The sequence below is a fragment of the Littorina saxatilis genome, unplaced genomic scaffold, assembly GCF_037325665.1.
Source record: "Littorina saxatilis isolate snail1 unplaced genomic scaffold, US_GU_Lsax_2.0 scaffold_1017, whole genome shotgun sequence".
Classification (NCBI taxonomy): domain Eukaryota; kingdom Metazoa; phylum Mollusca; class Gastropoda; order Littorinimorpha; family Littorinidae; genus Littorina; species Littorina saxatilis.
This window is the reverse complement of record NW_027127901.1, coordinates 24577-35000: the sequence shown is the minus strand read 5'-3', so window position 1 is coordinate 35000 and position 10424 is coordinate 24577. Positions and strand designations below refer to the sequence as shown.

The 10424-nt window shown below is 45.2% G+C and overlaps 1 protein-coding gene across 2 annotated transcripts in view; it reads right to left on the bottom strand.

The window, feature by feature from the left end:
- LOC138956258 (uncharacterized) overlaps positions 1-10424 on the bottom strand; it is a 34038-nt gene that overhangs the window by 9343 nt on the left and 14271 nt on the right. For both annotated transcript variants that reach the window (XM_070327663.1, XM_070327664.1), the window contains exon 4: positions 8011-8197. In XM_070327663.1, the coding sequence (XP_070183764.1) occupies positions 8011-8197 (187 nt within the window). The remainder of the gene's footprint in view (positions 1-8010; positions 8198-10424) is intronic.

Below are 10424 nucleotides of genomic sequence, written 5' to 3'. Positions count from 1 at the left end.
GATGGATTTCATCGCTTTGAGTTCTGCATTGGTATTCAACGCGCCGCTCTGCATATGTACAGGAGGGCTTCAGGAAACTTCAGTTTGAGACCACTTTCTCTCCGTTCACATGCGGTCTGACGTCGACGGGTCGTCAAATTCTCTGCGCCGTGCGGGAAAGAAATTTCACCGCATAAAGTATTCGGCGAGAGGGTGAATGGGGTATCGCTGTTGACGAACAGAGGCCATTCAAAGGAGGAAGCGGATTTTGCTTCCATGAGAGTGCTACATTCATAGGCTTTTGATGTAATAAATCATGATTTAACGCTGTTGACGAGTCTGTGTTTGTGGAATAAAATACTCTTTGTTGTTCTTGCCAGGTTAGCGCATAATTTGCTCTTTGTGACGCTAAAATAATAATCTGTATATGTTTTTTTGCAGATATGGAGAGAAGGAAGGAAATGGCTGATTTGTTGTTGTAAAAGTTCGTTTGTGCAGGCCCACGTGCTCGATGAGATATGTAAAGATGATATGTTTAAAGGTGGAGGTTGAGAGGTAGCGTGGCATGTTTAGTGCACCGATGCTTTTTGTTGCAGCCTTTCTACCTATTACTGTCTGCTGCGTTTTTCTACGCTACGTGACTGCCGACTACGTGTCATCGCTGTATGCTGTAACCGGGTCATCGCTGTATGCTGTAACCGGGTCATCGCGGTATGCTGTAACCGGGATCATCTGATGTAACCAGCTAACCGGTTAACCAGCGACTGGGTGAGGCGCCCGATGTCTCCACTGTTCCCTGCTTCGTCGTCACACCAACCAGCACTTCTTTTGACGGAGCAGTTGTGGAGACTATGAACTAACATACGGGCCGTCCACTCAGTGGCGAAACAAAGCTAAGTGCACCATGTCTTTGCACCCTGTTTACCACCGTTGTCATCTTTTATGTTCATGATTATATTCGAGTGGTGACAACGTGGGGTGTGTGACACCTGCATAAATTGGCACTTTTAAGCAGATCAGTAAATTTTCCCAGCTATATACGGTATCAGCGTGTTACTATAATTTTCTATATTCTAACTGGCATTTTGTCAGTGACCACTGTTTTTACGTTTTGAACGTAAAAAGAACATATTTTGAGTGAAGTCTCGAGGAAGGTGGCGAGTTATTACATAAACAGGCGTCTGAAACTTATACTTTTGTTGTTTCTATTTAATTGTATGACTGCGAGAGTGGATCGTGGTGTGGTTAGTTAGTTAGAAGTAACTAACCGTTTCATAATCACCTTTTGTGATATATTGAAATGTCACACGCTTTCCTTCTTTGCCACTACTAAAGCAAACGTGTGCAAGATTGTATGTTACACGCTTTGGAGCATGTGCAAGAACGGATTCAAACTCGAAATCGTCCCTCCAAAAGCCCCAAAATGCACACACGACTTTTATTTCTCCTGCTGTTGTCGTGTCTTCTCTTTACAAATTCTTCAACGCTGAGAATACTGAAAACGGCATCCCAGACGACAGTACTGTTTCCATACGCGAGTTTAGCTTCCCTTGGAAAGTGGCTCGCTCAGGAGGCCTGTTAGTCTGAAACTAGAAGGACAGAGTTCTGAACATAGATGACAAAGACCCCGGAAAGAACAAACATTTCGCGGATGCAGACACAGAAAGACGTCATGAGGAATGGAATGCTTCAAAAGATACAGACTGTGACGATGACTGTGACGTCATTCACATATACCGAGACGTCATTCATAGTTGTTCGTTTATTTTCGTCAAAAAGTAGATCTCTCCACAATGGCTGCTCCTGTGTTTAGGTTTATCAAGCGTGAGTACGCAAAACGTGTTTGTTCTCTCCTCTGTTGAAGCTGTGAGACATAATCGCCATTACGAGCTAGTCGTGTGACAGAGAGTGTTCTTGCACACTCGACTGCTGCTGTTTCACTCCGGCTAAAGCCGTCGTGAAACATCTACAGTCTCGTGTGCAAGAAAACTCTCTGTCACACGACTAGCTCGTAATAGCGGGTAACGTGACACATGGGGGCCAAGCCGGGATTTACTTAGTTAATTTCCAACTGATAAAGACCCACCAATTAAGGATAACTAAGAGCAGATAATCTCGTCAGTGCTCGACTTTTTTTCTGCTTGGTGCTACCCTTTTTGACTCACATGCGAAGCAAAAGTGAGTCTATGTACTCACCCGAGTCGTCCGTCCGTCCGTCCGTCCGTCCGTCCGTCCGTCCGTCCGGAAAACTTTAACGTTGGATATTTCTTGGACACTATTCAGTCTATCAGTACCAAATTTGGCAAGATGGTGTATGATGACAAGGCCCCCAAAAACATACATAGCATCTTGACCTTGCTTCAAGGTCAAGGTCGCAGGGGCCATAAATGTTGCCTAAAAAACAGCTATTTTTCACATGTTTCCCATTTTCTCTGAAGTTTTTGAGATTCAATACCTCACCTATATATGATAAATAGGGCAAAGTAAGCCCCATCTTTTGATACCAGTTTGGTTTACCTTGCTTCAAGGTCAAGGTCACAGGAGCTCTTCAAAGTTGGATTGTATACATATTTTAAAGTGACCTTGACCCTGAACTATGGAAGATAACTGTTTCAAACTTAAAAATTATGTGGGGCACATGTTATGCTTTCATCATGAGACACATTTGGTCACATATGATCAAGGTCAAGGTCACTTTGACCCTCATGAAATGTGACCAAAATAAGGTAGTGAACCACTAAAAGTGACCATATCTCATGGTAGAAAGAGCCAATAAGCACCATTGTACTTCCTATGTCTTGAATTAACAGCTTTGTGTTGCATGACCTTGGATGACCTTGACCTTGGCACATGTATTTTGGTAGGAAAAATGTGTAAAGCAGTTCTTGGTGTGATGTCATTGCTAGGTTTAGTTATTTGTCATGTAAAGGTCAAGGTCAAGCATGTGAGTCGTATGGGCTTTGCCCTTCTTGTTTGTATAGTTTTGATCATATACCACACCTTAAGCGATTCACATCTTGCAGGAAATGTAAATTGTAATTTGTGAGTTATTGTATGCGCTAACTTTTGTTGTTGTGCGTTCAGAGTTTTCCGTTGCAGAGAGCTGAGCGGGGTCAGCGGATTTGTTATTCGTTTTGCTCAGTGTTCTCTACTTTGTTGTTTCGCATTCTGTAACAGGTTACATTTCTACTGTCTTGTTTTACTTGGATTTTTCTCCATATTTTGACTTTGTTGGAATTTGGGGGGGAAGGGTCCGAGGACTTCTGTCCTAACTAAGGCTGTGGGAAACACTCTGTTTCACCGCCAAAAGCAGCCGATAAAGTAGGCCACGGCTGTGGGAAACATTTTGTTTTACTGCAAAAAGCAGCCATAAAGTAGGCTACGCGTTTTGTTTCTACACCGTTTGGATTTGTCTTCTACATTTTCTGGTTGCTGGATTTTTGTATCCATTGTTCATCTTCGCGGGTTCTAGCGATAGCTGCGGTAGACTTTCCTTTGTGATAAAGTTTGTCCAAACTAAACCATGGCTGATAAGGATTCTCTTTCGAGACAGGTACTTGGGGAAGGAGGGTATTTGACTCCTGGCAGCGAGGAACCGACCGAGCGTGGCGCACGCGCTAAAGCCCGAAGCGTTCTAAAACACTTAGAGGTAGAACGGAAGGAGGAATTAGAGCGACAGATAAGGAAAGAGGAACGTGACAGACAGGACAAGAAGGACGAACTTGACAGACAAGAAAGGGAACGACAGGCTGAACGAGACAGACAGGAAAAGAGAGACGAACGTGACAGACAGGAAAAGGAACGACAGGCCGATCTAGACAGACAAGAACGGAAAGAGAAAGACGAACTTGACAGACAAGAAAGGGAACGACAGGTCGAACGAGACCGACAGGAACGGAAAGAGAAAGACGAACTTGACAGACAGGACAAACAGGCCGAACGTGAGCACCAACTGGAGATAGCTAAGCTTCAGGCAGAGAAGGGTACGCTTACTCAGACTACCGCGCCGACGTTTGTTGCTGACCGTACGAGACTGCCGACGTTCGACGATGACAAAGACGAGCTCGACGACTTTCTACGCAGGTTTGAACGTATTGCATCTGACCAGAAGTGGGAAGAAGCCACGTGGGCTAGCCGCCTCAGCACTTGTTTAAAAGGACGCGCATTGCAGCTCTACAATGCTTTGGATGACGAGGAGGCGAGGGACTATCAGGCACTGTTACTCCAGCGCTTCAACCTGACTGCTGAAGCCTACCGACGAGGTCTGCGGAACAGCAAGAGACTGAGCGGCGAGCTGAGTCATCAATTTGTGGCACGTCTGAATCTTAACCTGCGGCGCTGGGTGGAGATGGCCGAGAAGAATTGGACCGTCGACGACCTTGCCGACCTTATTGTTTTGGAACAGTTGATGTCCAGCCTGCGACCTGAGGTGGTGACCTTCGTGCAGGAGCACCAGCCAAAGACTACTCAGGAGGCGGCAAACTGGATCAGGGTACATGAGGACGCCCAGGCGATCTCCGGCAAATCTTCAGGCTCACGGCCGGGAAAGTCAGGAAATTCAGGTTCTTCAGGACCCAAGGACGGGAAGGACGATCAGGGACACAAGGGATCAAGTTCCAGGAATGACATCCTGTGTTTCTACTGTAACAAGCGCGCCTACGTGGAAAGGACTGCCTACGGGGAGAAGAACAAAGACAAGAAGAACAAAGACAAGAAGAACAAAGACAAGAAGACGGAGAAGGTTGCAGTCATCAGGAATGGAACAGGGATTGCTCGTTCCAGAGGACGACCTTTCTGTCTGGAGACAAACCATCAACCTCTGCAATACCTTCAGGTTGCAAGGTTGGCAAACGCCAGACTTATGCGCTGGGCGTTGATCCTCAAACCGTACTATTCACGGTACGCGTCATTCCGGGCGCCAACAATGTTGGAGCTGATTTTCTCTCTCGGGCTGTAGAGGAGAACATGACTGAGAGCGAAACCGAGGTTTCGTCTTGAAGAGGGGAGGTGTGTCACGATTTAGTGACATGGTCCGAGAAAGAGTCACTTTTTCGGGTGCCTTTGTCAAATTGCGACAGAAAGCGCCTGTTTTCTGTCAACGGTTGTGGGTTTTGCTAACCCTGCATTGCTGAGCACGGGAATTTCGTTGATTCAGTGGTTCCGCGTGCGTGATTCTGCTTGCGAGGCAGAATTGTCGATAACTGAACTGGGGTAGTGACAAGGTGAGTCACGTGATTGTTGTCAAGGTTGTCTGCTGAGACATGTTAACTGGACACTCGAAAACTCAGCGCTGGGGAGAACGGTCGGTGTCTTATATTTCCTGCTAGTTTGATGGATTTCATCGCTTTGAGTTCTGCATTGGTATTCAACGCGCCGCTCTGCATATGTACAGGAGGGCTTCAGGAAACTTCAGTTTGAGACCACTTTCTCTCCGTTCACATGCGGTCTGACGTCGACGGGTCATCACATTCTCTGCGCCGTGCGGGAAAGAAATTTCACCGCATAAAGTATTCGGCAAGAGGGTGAATGGGGTATCGCTGTTGACGAACAGAGGCCATTCAAAGGAGGAAGCGGTTTTTGCTTCCATGAGAGTGCTACATTCATAGGCTTTTGAGGTAATAAATCATTTATTTAACGCTGTTGACGAGTCTGTGTTTGTGGAATGAAATACTCTTTGTTGTTCTTTCCAGGTTAGCGCATAATTTGCTCTTTGTGACGCTAAAATAATAATCTGTATATGGTTTTTGCAGATATGGAGAGAAGGAAGGAAATGGCTGATTTGTTGTTGTAAAAATTCGTTTGTGCAGGCCCACGTGCTCGATGAGATATGTAAAGATGACATGTTTAAAGGTGGAGGTTGAGGGGTAGCGTGGCATGTTTAGTGCACCGATGCTTTTTGTTGCAGCCTTTCTACCTATTACTGTCTGCTGCGTTTTTCTACGCTACGTGACTGCCGACTACGGGTCATCGCTGTATGCTGTAACCGGGTCATCGCTGTATGCTGTAACCGGGTCATCGCGGTATGCTGTAACCGGGATCATCTGATGTAACCAGCTAACCGGTTAACCAGCGACTGGGTGAGGCGCCCGATGTCTCCACTGTTCCCTGCTTCGTCGTCACACCAACCAGCACTTCTTTTGACGGAGCAGTTGTGGAGACTATGAACTAACATACGGGCCGTCCACTCAGTGGCGAAACAAAGCTAAGTGCACCATGTCTTTGCACCCTGTTTACCACCGTTGTCATCTTTTATGTTCATGATTATATTCGAGTGGTGACAACGTGGGGTGTGTGACACCTGCATAAATTGGCACTTTTAAGCAGATCAGTAAATTTTCCTAGCTATACACGAGATCAGCGTGTTACTATAATTTTCTATATTCTCACTGGCATTTTGTCAGTGACCACTGTTTTTACGTTTTGAACGCAAAAAGAACATATTTTGAGTGAAGTCTCGAGGGAGGTGGCGAGTTATTACATAAACAGGCGTCTGAAACTTATACTTTTGTTGTTTCTATTTAATTGTATGACTGCGAGAGTGGATCGTGGTGTGGTTAGTTAGTTAGAAGTAACTAACCGTTTCATAATCAACTTATGTGATATATTGAAACGTGACAGCCTGAGGTCAAGTGAATTTTGCTTGAGGTCATGGGAGGTTGAGAAATACACGTGCTCAGCGATCTCTGCAGGCCCTCACCAGTGAATCGTGGCCCCGATGTGCGGGATTTCGAAAGAGGTAGGCATCATATCGAGCGGACACTGCCTAATGTACACATCATAATTATTCAGTTATTCGCTGCGACTGCTGGTTTTAACTTGTTATTGTTTGACTCACTGTGACCGGACATCACCTGACGTCACCTGACATCACCTGACGTCACCACAGCGGGGCGCAACTCTTCCACAACGTTTTGACATCTTATTTATCACAGAGTTCTTTCCGACATCACCACAACGCTTGGACATCTTATTTATCACACAGTTCTTTCCGACATCACCACAACGCTTGGACATCTTATTTATCACAGGGTTATTTCCGAACATCGTTCATTTGATTCTTTGGAACTTTGACCATGCGATTTGCAAGTGAGAAGGTCTGCATGGCACACTCAGGGCGGGGGGGGGGGGGGGGGGGTGTCTTGCCATGGTGTTCATCACCGACAAACAAAAAAGACTTTCAGTACTTTTATATGGTGAAGTGAATGATTTAAAACCATTGAAAATGGTATGCCATAGAATAAGCCACGCTAAAACTATGATTCCAAATAGCGATGCGACGGCGGCATCGGCAGCGACGAAACGGCTCGCAGCAGGCGAATGTTCGTGTTTGTGTTTCCATTTAAAGCGGCGCGGCAGGCGGATGATTTGTTCTTTCTGGCTTGACTTCTGACAATGAACCACTCACACAGCAAACATGCTATATTCAAGGTCAACTATATTTAAAGCTATACTTATGTTGGCGAGAACATTGAAAAGACGAGAAATGTAATGGGAAAACACGCTTTTATTTCAACAAAATGCTACAAAATCAGAACGAACCCGGTGCCTTTGACAACCTTTGGAGAAAGACCCCTACAACCAGGTGTATAATCTATTTTGACAGTTTTTTCGTCAGATACTTGTATTCACTGAGCTGCAAATCTTCCAGCAAGAATTCCGTTAAAGGTTGTCAATGTCACCGGGTTCGTTCCCCTTGTTGAGCATGTTGTTGGAACAAAAGCGGGTTTTGCATATAATGTTTCATCTTTTTCAATGTTGGTACCAACATAATTATTAAGTAGCTTCAAATATAGCTGACCATGGTTGTGTGAGATTGTGACCGATTCATCATCAGGAGTCAAGCCAGAAAGAAACAAATCCGCCTGCCGCGCGCCGCTTTGGAAGGAATCACTAACACTAACATTCACCTGCCGCCAGCCTTGTTGTCGCTGTCGCTTACCCTGTGACGGACTGTTGATTATCGTGACGACCCTGTCAGAGCTTACCCTGTGACGGACTGTTGATTATCGTGGCGACCCTGTCAGAGCTTACCCTGTGACGGACAGTTGACATGTCGAGCGGGACCGTTGATAAACATAATGGCGACGTTGAGAGTATAGATCCAGTCCAACATGTCGGCTTTGTCACGTGACTCCAGGACGAGAGGCGGTTCATATGATCTCGTCATGCGGATCTCAAACACGTAGGTCCCAAACATGCGGGTCCGAAGTTTTGTGCCCTGAAGAATGAAAAGTTAAAACCTCTTCAGTTGCTGATGTCAAACTAAGGATAGCCTATATACTGTCTACATGTAGTGTGTGTGGGTGGGGGGGGGGTGGACTGCAGTGAGTAAGAAGGGGAAGAGGAACTATCTGTACAAAAAAACCCACCTCAACAATAAATAAAACCACCTGTATAATCACCTGTAGAAGACGACCACTTCTACAATAGATCCACATGTATAACCCCCTACAGAAGACAACCACCTGTACAATAGAACCACCAGTATAACCACCTGCAGCAGACGACCACCTCTACAATAAAATCACCTGTCTAACCCCCTGTAGAAGACGCCCACCTGTACAATAGAACCACCTGTCTAACCCCCTGTAGAAGACGACCACCTCTACAATAGAACTACCTGCATAACCCCCTGTAGAAGACGACCACCTCTACAATAGAACCATCTGTATAACCCCCTGTAGAAGACGACCACCTCTACAATAAAACCACCTGTATAACCCCCTGTAGAAGACGACCACCTCTACAATAGAATCACCTGTATAACCCCCTGTAGAAGACGACCACCTCTACAATAGAACCACCTGTATAACCACCTGCAGACGATGACCACCTCTACGATAGAACCATCTGTATAACCCCCTGTAGAAGACGACCACCTCTACAATAGAACCATCTGTATAACCCCCTGTAGAAGACGACCACCTCTACAATAGAATCACCTGTAGAAGACGACCACCTCTACAATAGAACCATCTGTATAAACCCCTGTAGAAGACGACCACCTCTACAATAGAATCACCTGTATAACCCCCTGCAGACGATGACCACCTCTACAATAGAACCACATGTATAACCCCCTGTGGAAGACGACCACCTCTACAATAGAATCAGCTGTCTAACCCCCTGTACAAGACGACCACCTGTACAATAGCATGGGTGCAACTCTTCCGTCCTAGACGGAATTTCCGTTTTTCTCAGGAGGCTGCAGACGGAAAATCCGTTTTTTTGGAAATTCTGGAGCAAGGCCATTGTGTTTGGGTGGGGGGTTGCTTGAGAGGTCAGCCACCTTTGACCATGCCTGATAGGGACGGTTGTGTAAAGGTGCCAACAGGGGGGGGAGGATGTCATGTCATACTGATGAATGTGGCATCTTAAGTGCTGTGTATTTAGCCTTCCTTATATACCCCACTTTCAGGGATTCAGAGACTTTCAGTGGTAGAGAAAATTTGCATTCCTGATCTATGAACCAGTGGTATTTTGCTTCAGATACATGGAGTCCTTTAGAAAGTTGGCAACTAAAACAAGCTTGCTTGAAACTTATTTCTCTTTTAATTCAAGCTATGATTCAACAATTATTTGCGAATTGAACTCCTAAAATGAAAAAGCAGCATCAGAAGATTTCATGTGCATGGCAAGGGATATAACTCTGGAGGTTTCTGTTTTTGTCTAAACCTTCTTCTTTTTAACCTGAGCAGTTGGCCCTTTTGAAAGTATTCAATTGAAACAAACTCAGTGACTTGAAACTTGTTTCTCATTTGGTTGAAGCTATGGTTCAACAATTATTTGAGAATTTACCTCCTGCAATAATAAATTCATAAGCTTCAAGTAAAGAAGTTGTAATACAAGGGAGGTGACTGTAATTTCCTGTGTTTGTGAAAACTTTTTGTTAGCATGGTAATTTTCCTTTAATTCAGTAAACATTTTTAAAATCAAAGACAAAACTAGGTGATAAAATCAATCACCTTCAAGTTTACAAGATTTTTAATTTGAGCATCTCCAATTTTAAGTTTGTTAGCAAGGAGAGGCTTCTAAAACACTTCTTCAAATGTGTTGACCTTGTTTTTTGTAGACCCTCCAGCAAGAGTGATACAACCAAACACCTTCAAGTATAGAGGTTTTTCATGTTGTGCATCCCCCCCCCCCCCACCCAATTTTGTTGGGGCGGGGATATAGCTCAGTTGGTAGCGCGCTGGATTTGTTGGCCGCTGTCAGCGTGAGTTCGATCCCAGGTTCGGCGGAGTCAACTTTGTGTGCAGACTCTCTTCGGTGTCCGAACTCCCCCCCGTGTACACTACATTGGGTGTGCACGTTAAAGATCCCACGATTGACAAAAGGGTCTTTCCTGGCAAAATTGCTTAGGCACAGTTAATAATTGTCTACCTATACCCGTGTGACTTGGAATAATAGGCCGTGAAAGGTAAATATGCGCCGAAATGGCTGCA